At 40.4% G+C, this 16,677-nt stretch overlaps 1 protein-coding gene across 1 annotated transcript in view; it reads right to left on the reverse strand.

Annotated features, from left to right (window-relative positions):
* Positions 1 to 16,677, reverse strand: part of LOC132882507 (collagen alpha-1(XIX) chain) — a 740,050-nt gene that overhangs the window by 461,988 nt on the left and 261,385 nt on the right. Inside the window, exons 15-17 of the mRNA XM_060915622.1 lie at positions 8,777 to 8,806; positions 8,562 to 8,588; positions 7,729 to 7,782 (exon numbers count right to left, since the gene is read on the reverse strand). Of these exons, the coding sequence (XP_060771605.1) occupies positions 7,729 to 7,782; positions 8,562 to 8,588; positions 8,777 to 8,806 (111 nt within the window). The remainder of the gene's footprint in view (positions 1 to 7,728; positions 7,783 to 8,561; positions 8,589 to 8,776; positions 8,807 to 16,677) is intronic.

The raw sequence follows: 16,677 nt of genomic DNA on the forward strand, positions 1-16,677 counted from the left end.
TGAAGACCAGGTGCTTGCTGTCATGGGTGATCACCAGGTTTGCAGGATAGAGTAGCCCGTAATGGATGTTCAGAGCTCGGAACCTCGCCTTCACTCCATCGAATAGACGTTGCCTCTGTCGGGTTTCAGCTGATAGATCTGGGAAGAAGCTGACCCGTTGGTTCTCATAACGCACCTCCCTCTGTCTTCTGGCTGCTCCAAGTGTACTTTCACGGTCTTTATAGTTCAAAAATTTTATAACTTGGTCTGGGGGCTAAAGACCGGCTCGTGTTAACTTGGCCGATGCGGCGTGCCCGTTCAATTACTGGGGTGGGGGCGAGAGTGTCACCCAGTACCTTAGGGAGCCAGTTTTCCAGGAAACTGCACATGTCGGTGCCTTCAGTTTTCTCAGGGAGACCGACCACTCTCAAGTTCGAGCGTCTTGCCCTGTCTTCTTGTTCTTGGATTTTAGTGCGCAGTATCTCTGTTGTTCCTAACAACCTGTGTTTTCTTTCCCTCCCCCCCACCCCAAATCTGTCCCTCTGAGTTACATGGAGTCAACAGGAAATCTTTTGGTGGAGAGGGTGGAGACCTCGACTGGCTATCGTAGCCTGCAGGGAATCGGCCGTCAGACATTCTGTCGCATGTCCCAGACCCGGTGAAATGTAACTGAATTGTCTTGGCCAGCCCTAAGGGTCCCATCTGCATCTCATCATTGCTGAGGAGTGTGCTCCCATCACCCAATCAAGCATCCAGCCAGAGCAGGTCATGATATATTTTTTACCATATTAACATGCCATTGTTGTGTGTTATGCCTGATGTAAAGACTCTCGTCTCTGCGAGCCTACCACACAGATTTAATACTTGTCATTTTTAGGGCATACCTAACAACCTGTGTTTCTTTCTCCCCCCCCCCCCCCCCCCCCCAATCTGTCCCTCTGAGTTACATGTTGATCCTGGGATTGAGATGCTGGCCTCTTCTGCCCCTCAGACCTGCTTGATCCATCCTGGTGCCCTGTGTCTGGTCGGAGTTTTATCGCACCGCTCCTGTGAAGGACGGCCCCATGAGGACAGTTGAGGGTTATACCTGTTAAAACTGTTAATATTATAGTCAGGCTGTCTGTTGTTGCCCAAATGAGGATGGGTTCCCTTCTGAGTCTGGTTCCTCTCGAGGTTTCTTCCTCATGTCATCTGAGGGAGTTTTTCCTTGCCACCGTCACCACAGGCTTGCTCATTGGGGATAGATTAGGGATAAAATTAGCTCATGTTTTAAGTCGTTCAAATTCTGTAAAGCTGCTTTGCGACAATGTTTATTGTTAAAAGCGCTATACAAATAAACTTGATTTGATTTGATTTGATTTGATTCCTTCCAGTTGTTTAACTTTTTGCTGGAGAGCGGTGACATCCTCCTCTGTATGTGATATTCTCTCTTCCGTTTCACCTATTCTCCTTGACTGGGACAGCAAATCTCCCTTGATGCTGTTAACGGCCTCCATCATGTCGGCTGACTGTTTGCGGAAATCTTGCCTCAGCGAGCATATTGCATTCAATATCTCTATAGTCAATGGTCCGTTAGCATTAGCCTCCTCCTGGTTGTCATTAGCATCATGGCTAGCACTGGTCGTGGCTATGTTGTTTTGTGCCGTTGGCTTCGAAGATTGCTGTCCAGGTTTAGAGGTTTTTGGTGGCATATTGTTCTTCAGAGTTTATTGAAACATAAAAGTGAGTTTAAATTAACTTTTAGTCGTTTTTCAAGTATTTTATCAGAAAGTCAGTGACGAGCCAAGTTACTGTCGTCTGTCAGCTGCACTCCATAACCGGAAGTCATTTAAGCATAATTAAGTGTTTAATCTTTCTCAAAAGGTTCTGAATAGAACCCTTTCTGATTGGAACATTCCATTATTTGTGACATTTTTCTGGTCATCACTGAGTACTCTTTCAGTGCAACCCTTGAAATCACAATTTACTGACAGAGTTGTAGATTATAAGGCATACTTCAGTATTAATTTTAGAGCACATTACTGTTTCCTGTATGTGTAATGTAAACGTGAACTAATTCATGGCATCAAAAGTCAGATGTTAAAAAAAAACACACAAACACAAAAAAAAAAACCACCTGAAATCCGATCAGAGCAGTCAGACCTAAACAAATTTGCAAAAATGAGGTTTGAATTGTATTTCAAACCACATATGAATTTGATTTTAAATGGATTTTTAAAAATGGGATCTTGTGATTTTCGGCTGTTCAGTGTTGCTACATGTCGGACTCCAATTGGATATGCACATAAATTACATTAATTGACTGATCGTATAAACATAGCCTTAGTTTATACTTGGGTGAAGTCAGCTGTTTATAAAAGTAGTATACCATATCCAATAAGAGGGGGTCCTGGCAGGGGGTATCTCAACTACATTTTCATACCAAAATGGTACCCCTGATGCATCATTTTACAAGTCAATGGATGGTTTCATTTCTGACCCCAAAAACACACTAGTGTTCACCATCAGGAGAACCCAATGTGTCATATACGGTATACTTTCCATATTAATAACAGTCAGGAAAACAACATAGTAGAATGTCCTCAGACACCAGTGGTCTCAAAAAAACATGTGTCCATTAACCCTCTGCTGTATTTAATATACAACTACCCACCATTTTTCACATGACCACAATTACATATGCTGTGTTCATCATTATTAATCTCCAGTCAGGTTAAATAGTAAAGGACACTGGGACTATACATTTCTGTCCTGCACCTTATGTAGCATCTTTAAATTTCTGGCTATAATTTTTATACTGAATAAGATAATGACCAAATTTCAAAATGAAGGAAAATCCATAAGCTGCTTTCATAAGTTTCAGACCTGTAACATTCTAGTCACATCTTTTTCTTCTTCATTCGGCTGCTCCTGTGAGGGGTCGCCACAGCAGATCTGTTCTGCATATTTGATTTGGCATAGGTTTTACACTGGATGCCCTTCCTGACACAACCCTCCCCAATCTATCCGGGCTTGGGACCGGCACCAAGTATGTACTGGCTTGTGCAACCCTAGTGGCTGAATATTTTTACCTTTGAATTGTGGGGGAAACCAGAGCACCCAGAGGAAACCCACACAGACTTGGGGAGAACATGGAAACTCCACACAGAAAGGCCTCCATCGGCTAGGAGGTTCGAATCCAGAACCTTCTTGCTGTGAGGCGACAGTGCTAAGCACTGCACCACTGTGCCGGAAATTCTAAGGGCTGAAGTGTCCTTGAGCAAGGTACCTAACCCCTAACTGCTCCCCAGGTGCTGTAGTATGGCTGCCCACTGAGTGTACGCGTGTGTTCACTGCTTCAGATGGGTTAAATGCAGAGGATGAATTTCAATGTGCTTGAGTGTGCATGTGGCTTCTTCAACAAATATTCTTCAATAAAGGCTTCTTGAAACCAGATATTATTACAAAAATGTCACTCTGAGCCAGATGTAGTAGACCACTCTTTGAGGTTGATGAGATAGAAAATTGCAAAAAAAGAAATATTTAAACGATCATTTCAGTCCTGACAAACATTACACATTTTGCATAGGAGGGCTTTTTTTCCCATTTTAACAACAGAATGGAAAAATATGCCAAAAGATCTGTCTTTTTTTGCCTAATAAAAACAGCAGATGAGCTATTCAACATATGAATCTTGGATGATTGACAGTTGCGCAGGTGGTTTGAGCTCCCCACTTGATGTGCTGATGCAGCACCCTTGCTTTCTGTCACAGTAAATAGAGATTTTTCTTTTTTGAGCTCATTAAAATAAAGTTATTCAGTGTGCATCCAATTTTACTATCATTAAATAAATATGTAACTTCAGTTAGCTATACTGATTAATCGTGCCAATTAAATATTTTTCATTATTTCAGCCTTTTTTTTTTTTACTTTTAATCAAGAACAGAAAGTACCATTTTTGACTTATCAGGAAAAAATTATTAAATTGGCTTAAAATATATTAATAATATTAATAACCATTAACACTGTAAAGGTCAAGACTGTCAGACAAACAGACATATATTTGTATCAGATACAGCATGTCTAAGTCAAGCAACTGAGAATGTGCAAGTCAAAGCAATCCTTTCTGGATAATGATGTTACACTACTTCAAATGTTTTGATACGGTCCGTATGACATAAATTTCGTCATCAGAGGGTGTAAGCAAGGCTCTGTGCAGATCTCTGCACAGCGTCCAATTTTCTGCATCAAGCCCAGGTGGCCAGTTTTTGTGACGAGTCCATGTGGCACCAACTGTGCATATAAAAAAAAAAAACCTTTCAAAGGTTGAAACTGTTTGAAAGCTTAAAATCTAATAAAAAGGTTTTGCAAGATTGAACCTCATTTTTGAAGGCTTGCATAATGTTTTGATAGGCTGAAAAAAGGATCTGAGTGACACTGACAAAGGTCAAATTGTGATGGCTAGATAACTGGGTCTGAGCATCTTCAAAATGGCACATCTTATGGAGTGTTCCCAGTATGCAGTGGTTAGTACCTACTAAAAGTGGACCAAGGAAGGCCAACCGGTGAACACCTGACAGGCTCACGGGCGGCCAGTGCTCATTGATTCACATGGAGTACGAAGGCTAGCCCATATGGTCCAATCCTACAGAAGAGCTACTGTAGCATAAACTACTGAAAAGGTTAATGCTGACACATTTCTGTTTTAGACAGCATTAAATTTTTCAGCAGTTTGTGCTACAGCTGTTGTCAATTGGCCGATTAGATAACTTCATAAAACAGCAGGTGTATGAGTGTACCTAATAAAGTGGCCAGCAGTCAGTGTGTGTGTGTGTGTGTGTGTGTGTGTGTGTGTGTAAAGACAGGAGGATTTAGAGCCAGAAAAAAATCTCGGCATAATAAGGGCTTTTACTAGTGTTGGTGTGGCAGGAATATTCCTGGTATCATTGGTGCAGGCAGTAATCTGAGTGTCCAGGGTTGTGGATTTTTTTTAAGTTCTGTTCAAAATGATTTACAAGAATAAAATGTGTGATTATTGTGCTGCTGAAACATACACATCAATGTAATTCTTTGTTTTCCCTTTAAACTAAAGTGTGTCCTGGCAGCTCAGCCCAGCGCCAAATATTATATTAAAATAAATAAAGATGAATATCATGTTAATCCAGCCTATACGTTTCCTTAATTGTCATTTTCAGTTCTTTAGCCACAAATGAGCTGTTTGTAAATACCTGTTACAGTCCATAAAATGCAGTTTAGGCTTTGTGCCTGTGCTAGAAATGGCCTCATAATGTGGCAGAAAGATGGATGTAAGTGCAGGAAGTGTGTTTATTATAAAACAACAAGTCGATGAACAAATCCAAAACGTCAGGCAGAATTGGAATAAAAAAACAGGCAATGGTCATGCGAGGCCGAGATAAAAGGCAAAGTCCAAAATACAAAGGGGAGTCAGAATCACAAGGTACTGAGCATATGCTTCGCAAAGTCTGTATAAGTTCAGTCTTTCTATGGACACGCTGTGATTGCTCTGCTCAGGAACAGGTGCATTGTAATTAGACCTCGAGGCGTGCACTGCTCACTCAGAGCGCAAATGCACATGGACGCGAGTGACAGTTTGAGGTGTGCCAAGCATGAATGCGCATGGACATGACACATAGATAGCAGGCAACCCTGAAAAGTGCAATTTCAAACTAAAGTGTGTTTGAAAATACCACCATACTGGTAGATTTACAAATGTTACACCCCATTGCTCCATTTCATACAAAATGCATTATTTAAAGACAAAAACAAGAAAATTAAGTCATCAACTACAGTGTTTGTTACTATCAAAGCAACCATTTACCCTGAGTAATATCATCCTTCAGGCTGCTGAGAGATATATTTTTCATTCTAGGTATTTGATCATCTAACCATAAATCACCTTTGGAATGGCACACTAGTGGAATTTACAATGTGTGCCATCATTCACACTTTTGACCCTGGCCATTCAAGCTGAGCTTTCAATACCAAACAATGAGCTCATACAGTGGTGCTTGAAAGTTTGTGAACCGTTTAGAATTTTCTATATTTCTGCATAAATGTGACCTAAAACATCATCAGATGTTAACACAAGTTCTAAAAATAGATAAAGAGAACCCAGTTAAACAAATGAGACAAAAATATTATGCTTGGTCATTTATTTATTGAGGAAAGTGATCCAATATTACATATCTGTGAGTGGCAAAAGTATGTGAACCTTTGCTTTCAGTATCTGGTGTGACCCCCTTGTGCAGCAGTAACTGCAACTAAACGTTTCTGGTAACTGTTGATCAGTCCTGCACACCGGCTTGGAGGAATTTTAGTCCATTCCTCCATACAGAACAGCTTCAACTCTGGGATGTTGGTGGGTTTCCTCACATGAACTGCTCACTTCAGGTCCTTCCACAACATTTCCATTGGATTAAGGTCAGGACTTTGACTTGGCCATTCCAAAAAATTAACTTTATTCTTCTTCAACCATTCTTTGGTAGAATGACTTGTGTGCTTAGGGTTGTTGTCTTGCTGCATGACCCACCTTCTCTTGAGATTCAGTTCATGGACAGATGTCCTGACATTTTCCTTTAGAATTCATTGGAAAAATTCAGAATTCATTGTTCCATCAATGATGGCAAGCTGTCCTGGCCCAGATGCAGCAAAACAGGCCCAAACCAGGATACTACCACCACCATGTTTCACAGATGGGATAAGGTTCTTACGGTGGAATGTAGTGTTTTCCTTTCTCCAAAAGTAAGGCTTCTCATTTAAACCAAAAAGTTATATTTTGATCTCATCCATCCACAAAACATTCTTCCAGTAGCCTTCTGGCTTGTCCACATGATCTTTAGCAAACTGCAGACAAGTAGCAATGTTCTTTTTGGAGAGCAGTGGCTTTCTCCTTGCAACCCTGCCATGCACACCATTGTTGTTCAGTGTTCTCCTGATGGTGGACTCATGAACATTAACGAATGTGAGAGAGGCCTTCAGTTGCTTAGAAGTTACCCTGGGGTCCTTTGTGACCTCGGTGACTATTACACGCCTTGCTCTTGGAGTGATCTTTGTTGGTCGACCACTCCTGGGGAGGGTAACAGTGGTCTTGAATTTCCTCCATTTGTACACAATCTGTCTGACTGTGGATTGTTGGAGTCCAAACTCTTTAGACATGCTTTTATAACCTTTTCCAGCCTGATGAGCATCAACAACGCTTTTTCTGAGGTCCTCAGAAATCTCCTTTGTTCATGTCATGATACACTTCCACAAACATGTGTTGTGAAGATCAGACTTTGATAGAGCCCTGTTCTTTAAATAAAACAGGGTGTCCACTCACACCTGATTGTCTTCCCATTAATTGAAAACACCTGATTCTAATTTCACCTTCAAATTAACTGCTAATCCTAGAGGTTCACATACTTTTGCCACTCACAGATATGTAATATTGGATCATTTTCCTCAATGACCAAGTATAATATTTTTGTCTCATTTGTTTAACTGGGTTCGCTTTATCTACTTTTAGAGCTTGTGTGAAAATCTGATGATGTTTTAGGTCATATTTATGCAGAAATATAGAAAATTCTAAAGGGTTCACAAACTTTCAAGCACCACTGTGCATTTGTCCTCAAAATTATTTCTCTCACACACTACAGATGTAAAATTACTCTCATTAAAGATCTGCTGATGGTTATATCAAACACAATGTCACACGATGTCAAAACCACATAAATCAACCACACAGGCAGCAATTTTCTCCTGTTTACTCACCCTTTTGCCCTCTTTTCCTGGGGCTCCTGGTGGACCAGGTAAACCAGCTTCTCCCTGGGGAGGAAAAAAAGAGAGATGTAGGTTCATGCATGATCATAAAAAGAGCAAATTACAAATTCACGTATGTAAAAAAGGAGTGTCTTATTAGCATGTGATACTTTTTGTATACTTAGCTGGCAAAATGCTTCAGAATTCTGAAGGTTAAAATCTGATTAATTGATTGGATGGCTTTTTGCACTGTTATTCCAATGGCCTCTTCCATGTAAAGTAAGCAGTTCCTGATCAGATTTATAGTGAGAAAAAGTACCAGACCCTTATAAAAGTTAGAGGTCTCACTTGCGAGGTTATGCCATTTATGAACAGAGCCATTGATGTCCTGATTAAGAAACTTTTATAAGATGATTTGGTATGCCTGCTAGAAACCTTTTTGTTATACCTGACATTTTCAGGTATTCATAAGGGGAAAACAAAGGAATATCCCATTTCCATCAAGCTGATCATGTGAGCATCAAAGGAAGTTACATCCAAAACAAATCAACAGTAATGTAAAGCTCCATGATCAATATAGACCTTCAAAAACACATTAGTTCTTCATTAATGCTTCATAAAATGGGTAATAGTCTGTGTAATATTCCAAAACAAGACTGACTGCAGTGTGAAAATAGTGGGAATGTTGATCAAGAACCAGGTTTCTTTTCTACACATGCTAGTGAAACCTTCTGAGCAATAAAATTCCCTATCCAAGAAAGAAGCTATATATAGTAAATTACTTGGCTGGATCACTGACCAATTTACAGTCCATTACTTGTATGTGATAACAGGACACAGATTACCTTTTTTCCAGCAACACCCGGAGGACCCTGTGAAAAGTTTTTTGTAAATGTAATTGACTGTTTGGAGAACCCAGAGAAATATTTCTATAATTTATTTATTTATTTATTTATTTTTAATTTGTACTTGACTAAATATACATCAAATAGAAGTAATGTCCTCAGTGGTACAAAAGCATTTCACATGTGTATTCAAAGACAATATGAAATGCATTTACCTGGTCTCCTTTTTGACCTTCTTTTATTTTCTGTAATGAGGAAGAAATATGTGAGATTAGAAAGAGATATGAAATTGTCAAAAGTCTGCAGAGAACATGTTCTACATGTACTACACTGTACATAAGGTTTAATACCCCTTTATCAAACTATTTGTCTTTATGTTGACTGATCTATTTATAAAACTGTAAGTAACAGATCAAAACTTAAAACAATTGCAGTGATAATACTCTGGAATTATTTAGAAAAAAAAGAATGACATATGCTTACCATTATAAATCAAAAATTGTCAGTCCAAATTTTGATATATCAAGTAAAAATAAAAAATAAAAAAAGAGATTCAGTTCCCTCTGAAAGTATTGTAACAGCAAAGCCATTTCTTTGCAATTTCATATATGTTGAAGATATTTGGGTGTAAGATCAGAAGATGAATATGATGAGACAATAGATCAGAATTTCAGGTTGCATTTCCTGATATTTATATGTACAACCCCGATTCCAAAAAAGTTGGGACAAAGTACAAATTGTAAATAAAAATGGAATGCAATGATGTGGAAGTTTCAAAATTCCATATTTTATTCAGAATAGAACATAGATGACATATCAAATGTTTAAATTGAGAAAATGCATCATTTAAAGAGAAAAATTAGGTGATTTTAAATTTCATGACAACAACACATCTCAAAAAAGTTGGGATAAGGCCATGGTTACCACTGTGAGACATCCCCTTTTCTCTTTACAACAGTCTGTAAACGTCTGGGGACTGAGGAGACAAGTTGCTCAAGTTTAGGGATAGGAATGTTAACCCATTCTTGTCTAATGTAGGATTCTAGTTGCTCAACTGTCTTAGGTCTTTTTTGTCGTATCTTCCATTTTATGATGCGCCAAATGTTTTCTATGGGTGAAAGATCTGGACTGCAGGCTGGCCAGTTCAGTACCCGGACCCTTCTTCTACGCAGCCATGATGCTGTAATTGATGCAGTATGTGGTTTGGCATTGTCATGTTGGAAAATGCAAGGTCTTCCCTGAAAGAGACGTTGTCTGGATGGGAGCATATGTTGCCCTAGAACCTGGATATACCTTTCAGCATTGATGGTGTCTTTCCAGATGTGTAAGCTGCCCATGCCACATGCACTAATGCAACCCCATACCATCAGAGATGTGGGCTTCTGAACTGAGCGCTGATAACAACTTGGGTCATCCTTCTCCTCTTTAGTCCGAATGACACGGCGTCCCTGATTTCCATAAAGAACTTCAAATTTTGATTGGTCTGACCACAGAACAGTTTTCCACTTTGCCACAGTCCATTTTAAATGAGCCTTGGCCCAGAGAAGACATCTGCACTTCTGGATCATGTTTAGATATGGCTTCTTCTTTGAACTATAGAGTTTTAGCTGGCAACGGCAGATGGCACGGTGAATTGTGTTCACAGATAATGTTCTCTGGAAATATTCCTGAGCCCATTTTGTGATTTCCAATACAGAAGCATGCCTGTATGTGATGCAGTGCCATCTAAGGGCCCGAAGATCACGGGCACCCAGTATGGTTTTCCGGCCTTGACCCTTATGCACAGAGATTCTTCCAGATTCTCTGAATCTTTTGATGATATTATGCACTGTAGATGACGATATGTTCAAACTCTTTGCAATTTTACACTGTCAAACTCCTTTCTGATATTGCTCCACTGTTTGTCGGCGCAGAATTAGGGGGCTTGGTGATCCTCTTCCCATCTTTTCTTCTGAGAGCCGCTGCCACTCCAAGATGCTCTTTTTATACCCAGTCATGTTAATGACCTATTGCCAATTGACCTAATGAGTTGCAATTTGGTCCTCCAGCTGTTCCTTTTTTGTACGTTTAACTTTTCCAGCCTCTTATTGCCCCTGTCCCAACTTTTTTGAGATGTGTTGCTGTCATGAAATTTCAAAATGTCTCACTTTCGACATTTGATATGTTGTCTATGTTCTATTGTGAATACAATATCAGTTTTTGAGATTTGTAAATTATTGCATTCCGCTTTTATTTACAATTTGTACTTTGTCCCAACTTTTTTGGAATTGGGGTTGTAGATGTGTGAAACAATTTAGAACATGGCACCATCTGTTTAACCCACCCATTTTTCAGGTGATTAAAAATATTGTGATTGATAGGTGTTTGTTGTTGCCCAAGTGTGGACTGTTAGATCAATTGTTTCAACAGTTAATAGCTCTAAATATCTATGGTTTCAGCCTCAGGTTTTGCCTGTGAAGACTGCATTTGTTGTTAAAAAGAAAAACTTAGATAAAGACCAGTGAGCTGTCTATGGGAGAAAAGCAAACCATTTTGAAGCTGAGAAAAGAAGGGTGTCACGATCCAGTCTGGAACCTCTAGATCCTGATCTGGGTCTTGAGTTCCACCCCTTGTTTCCCCCCAAGCCTTCTCTGCATGGCAGCTAGCCCACCTGTCTCTGATCCACTTACGGAATCTCCAGCTCTATATTACCAGTGCTTGGAGAATGTCCTGACACAGAGTTTCAGTGTCAAGTTTTTGCATGTTTTTGTTCTGGACTCTTTTTCATTTGTTACTTTGCCAAGTGCTTTGGTATTACTTTGCCTTCTGTTTGGATTTATTTCTTTGCTGATTGTTTTGCAGATTACAAGCTTTGAGGTTGCGCTCTGGACTCTTTAAACTTTTTTTTTTCTGCACACTGCACTTGCTAATGATTACAGTGTCTTGCAAAAGTATTCATCCCCCTTGGTGTTTGTCCTGTTTTGTCACATTACAAGCTGGAATTAAAATGTATTTTGGGGGGGTTAGCACCATTTGATTTACACAACATGCCTACCACTTTAAAAGTTAAATTTGTTGTTTTATTGTGACACAAACAATAATTAAGAGGTCTGGGCTTTGATTAGGCCATTCCAAGACATTTAAATGTTTCCCTTTAAACCACTCTAGTGTAGCTTTAGCAGTATGTTTAGGGTCATTGTCCTGCTGGAACATTAACCTTCGTCCCAGTCTCAAACCTCTGGCTAACTCAGCTTTCTTTTAGTCCTGACCAGCTTTCCTGTCCCTGCAAATGAAAAATATCCTCACAACATGATGCTGCCACCACCATGCTTCACTGTAGGAATGGTGTTCTCAGGGTGTTGGGTTTGCGCCACACATGGCATTTCCCATGATGGCCAAAAAGTTCAATTTTAGTCTCATTTGACCAGAGAATCCTATTCCATGTGTTTGGGGAGTCTGCCATATGCTGTTGGGCAAACTCCAAATCTTTTTTCTTCAGCAATGGCTTTTTTTCTGGCCACTCTTCCATAAAGCCCTGCTCTGTGGAGTGTATGGCTTAAAGTGGTCCTATGGACAGATACTCCCATCTCCGCTGTAGATCTTTGCAGCTCCTTCAGTGTTATCTTTGGTGTCTTTGTTGCATCTCTGATTAATGCCCTCATTGCCTGGTCTGTGAGTTTTGATGGGCAGCCTTCTCTTGTCAGGTTTGTAAAGGTGCCATATTCTTTCCATTTTGCTATAATGGATTTAATGGTGCTCCGTGGGATATTCAAAGTTTGGGAGATATTTTTACAACCCAACCCTGATCTATACAGTACTTTTCCACAACTTTGTCTCTGACATGTTTGGAGTGCTCCTTGGTTCTCATGTTGCTTGCTTAGTCATGTTGCAGAGTCAGGGTCACTCCAGAACAGATTGATTTAGACAGACATTATGTGACAGATCATGTGACACTTTGATTGCATACAGGTGGATCTTAATCAACTAATTATGGGACATGAAATTAATCAGTTTGACCAGTTCTTATTTAGGGGTTTCATATGAAAGGGGGTGAATGCCTATGCACACTCCAGATTTCTGTTTTTTCATCTTAACTATTGTTTGTGTCACAATCAAACAACAATTTGGAACCTTTAAAGTGGTAGGCATGTTGGCTAAATCATATGGTGCTAAACTTCCAAAAATCCATTTTAATTCCATCTTGTAATGTAACAAAACAGGACAAACACCAAGGGGGATGAATACTTTTGCAAGACACTATTTTTTCATGCTCTCCATTTTTGAACCGACTCCTGTGCGCATGAACACTTTCTGATTTTTGGCTTGCTGCCACCCCTTTTTCTCTGTGCTTCATGCCAGACACATTAAAGACTCTTTGCTTTTCTCTACTCCTATGCAGGTGTAGTGGTTAGCACGGTCGCCTCACAGCAAGAAGGTTCTGGGTTCGAACCCAGCGGCCGGCGAGGGCCTTTCTGTGTGGAGTTTGCATGTTCTCCCTGTGTCTGCGTGGGTTTCCTCTGGGTGCTCCGGTTTCCCCCACAGTCCAAAGACATGCAGGTTAGGTTAATATGGGATGGCCATGGGCTGAGTTGCCCTTGAGCAAGGCTCCTAACTCCCAACTGCTCCCCGGGTGCTGTTAGCATGGCTGCCCACTGCTCTGGGTATGTGTGTGCATGTGTGTGTTCATTGCCTCAGATGGGTTAAATGCAGAGAGGAAATTTCACAAGTGTGTGATGAATAAAGTTGTGCTTTCTTTCTTTCTTTCTTTCTTTGAGTCTGCTAACTGGGTCCAGCCTGCACTGACAGCCATTGGCCCATGACAAGGGGAAATCAATCAGAGCAATTGCACAAGCATTTGGCATAGCCAATACAACAATTTGGAATGTCCTGAAAAAGAATAAAACCACTGGTGTACAAACAACCAGACATGGAATGGGTTGGCCAAGGAAAACAACAGCAGCTGATAACAGAAACATTGTGAGAGCTGTGAAGAAAAACCCTAAAACAACAGTCATTGTCAGCAGCTGGAGAACAGCGGAGAGCTACTGAAAGTATGACAATCCACCATTCAAAGAAAACTCTGACAGCTTAAATATAGAGGCCATACCACAAAATGTTAATAACTCATTAGGAGTAAGAATCAGAAGGCCAGACAAAAGTGATGGAAAGGCCAAAGTGTGGAGAAAGAAAGGATCTGCTCATGATCCATAACCTGCTGGTCAAGCACATTCAAGGTAGTGTCATAGTTTGGGCTTGCTTGGCTGCTTCTAGAATGAGCTCACTAATCTTTATTTTTGATTTAACTAATGATGGTAACAGTAGAATTAATTCAGAAATCTACAGAAATTCTGTCTGACAATTTACAGAGAAAGGCATCTGCTCTCTTTGTGAGAGAAACTTCATCATGCAGTAAGATAATGATACAAAACACACTGGCAAGACAACAAAAGACTTCATCAGGGGAAAAAAAGTGAAAAAGTTAGAGTTGTAGTCTATGGTGGCCATGTTTGAAGGCTGCAACAAACTTACACTGTCAATGACTAACAGACAACCCCCCACCCAAGGTGCTAACTCTGGGAGCACAATTCTTCTTGGAACATCCTCGCCTTCTAGGTGCAGGTTTTTCAGGGTGCTGTGCATGGAATTCCTGACTGAGCATGGGGTCTAGAATGTCTTTGGCAGCTCCCTAGCTGCATTCCTCTGGACCATACCCCTCCCAATCGACCAAATACTCAAGGTTGCCTTGTTTGCGACAAGAGCAGAGTATCTTGTGTACCTGGTACACTGCTCCTCCTTCCAGTTCAACTGGTGCTGGGTGTTCCTGGGCTGGTGTGTTTTCTGTCAATGGTACTGGGATGGCAGGGTTGAGACATGATATATGAAATGTAGGTGAAAGATGACAGTGTGGGGGTTGACCCTCTCAGTCATCCTGTAGGTTGTTTGGCTACACAGTGACTGAGAGGGTCAATGACCCAGGTGACCTCAACAACTCTCCTTAGGTTTGCTTTTGGTCCACTAGAGGATAAACACATGGAACTCCCCACTAGTCAGACAGAACTGAAGAAACCTTTCAGATGAGAGGTGAAACATCTTCAAGGATTTCAAGCAAGTCCAGTTGCCTTATTTACCATCTATAGTTTACGGTGACCTGGATGACTGAGAACCTCTACAGACAGTTACTGGAAGTGAAACAATAATTTGCTTAGAGACAAAACCTTTCAAGATGCAGTTAAATAAATGACACAAGACATTTTTTAAATGAAATGAATAATATTCAGAAATGGGAGTACTTTAAATTTAAAATCAGAGAAATTGCCATTAATCACAGCAAAGTTATCAAAAAAGCAAGCCATGAAAAAGAGAAATTGTGGATAATCTAAAACTTTTATTGAATTAGGAAAATCTGTCAGAAACTGAGCAGGCAAATTTAATTCAATTCCAGAATAAAAAAGATAAAAGATAAATTACTGTATACCGTATGTTGATGCAGCCAAAGATGCCTTTATACAATCTAGGGTGAGATGGTTAGAATTTTTTTTTTCCACTTTAAAAACATAACCACAAAAAAGTCAATAACAACCTTAACACTAATTCTGGCAACATGGTGGTGTAGTGGTTAGCACTGTCGCCTCACAGCAAGAAGGTTCTGGGTTCAAGCCCAGTGGCTGATGGGGCCTTTCTGTGTGGAGTTTGCATTTTCTCCCCATGTCTGCGTGGGTTTCCTCCGGGTGCTCCAGTTTCCCCCACACTCCAAAGACATGCACGTTAGCTTAATTGGTGGGTCTAAATTGACCATAGGTGTGAGTGTGAATGGTTGTTTGTGTCTATGTGTCAGCCCTGCGATGACCTGGCGACTTGTCCAGGGTGTACCCTGCCTTTCGCCCGTAGTCAGCTGGGATAGGCTCCAGCTTGCCTGCGACCCTGTAGATCAGGATAAGCGGCTACAGATGATGGAAGGATGAATAATTTTCACTAAATGTTTAAAAAAGCTACCAACATCTCTTTAAAATATTCATACATACAGTCATGTGAAAAAGAAAGTACACCCTCTTCCAGTTACATGGTTTTACCAATCAAGACATAACAAAAAAATCATCTGATCCTTACCAGGTCCTAAAATTATACAAATCTAATCTCAGGTATAAAGCAACACACAACAAATTCCACCATGTCATTACTTATTTAACATAAATTAGGTGAAAATGTAGAATCTATGTGTGAAGAAGTAAGTATACTTGAAGCAATCGTTTTCTGTATGATTTTATCAGTCTTTCACATTGTTGTGGAGGAATTTTGGCCCACTATTCTTTACAACATTGTTTCAGTTTATTCATGTTTGAGGGCATTTGTTTATGCACAGCTCTCTTAAGATCCTGCCAAAGCATTTCAATTAGGTTGAGATCTGGACTTTGACTTGGCCATTCCAACACCTTGATTCTTTTCTTTTTCAGCTATTCTGCTATAGATTTGCTGGTGTGCTTGGAAACATTGTCCTGTTGCATGACCCAATTGTGGCCAAGCTTTAGCTGTTGGACAGATGACCTCACATTTGCCTCTAGAATACGTTGGTATCCAGAGGAGTTCATGGTTGGCGCAATGACTGCAAGGTGCCCAGGCCATGTGGCTGCAAAACAAGCCCAAATCATCACCCCTCCACCACCGTGCTTGATGGTTGGTATGAGGTGTTTGTGCTGATATGCTGTGTTTGGTTTTTGCCAAACATGGTGCTGTGCATTATGGCCAAATATTTCCACTTTGGTCTCATCTGTCCAAAGGACATTGTTGCAGAAGGCTTGTGGCTTGTTCAGATGCATCTTTGCAAACCTAAGCCATGCTGCCATGTTTTTTTTAGACAGATAGAAGAGGCTTTCTTCTGGCAACCCTTCCAAACAAGCCATACTTGCACAGTCTTTTTCTAATTGTACTGTCATGAACTTTAACATTTAACATGCTAACTGTGGCCTGCAGAGTCCTAGATGTAATTCTTGGGTTTTTTGCAATTTCTCTGAGCATTGCACAGTCTGACCTTGGAGTAAATTTGCTGGGATGTCCACTCCTGGGAAGATTGGCAACTGTCTTGAATGTTTTCCACTTCTTTCTCACAGTAGGATGGCGGATTTCAAATTGTTTGGAAATG

The sequence above is a fragment of the Neoarius graeffei genome, chromosome 3, assembly GCF_027579695.1.
Source record: "Neoarius graeffei isolate fNeoGra1 chromosome 3, fNeoGra1.pri, whole genome shotgun sequence".
In the NCBI taxonomy this organism is placed as follows: Eukaryota; Metazoa; Chordata; class Actinopteri; order Siluriformes; family Ariidae; genus Neoarius; species Neoarius graeffei.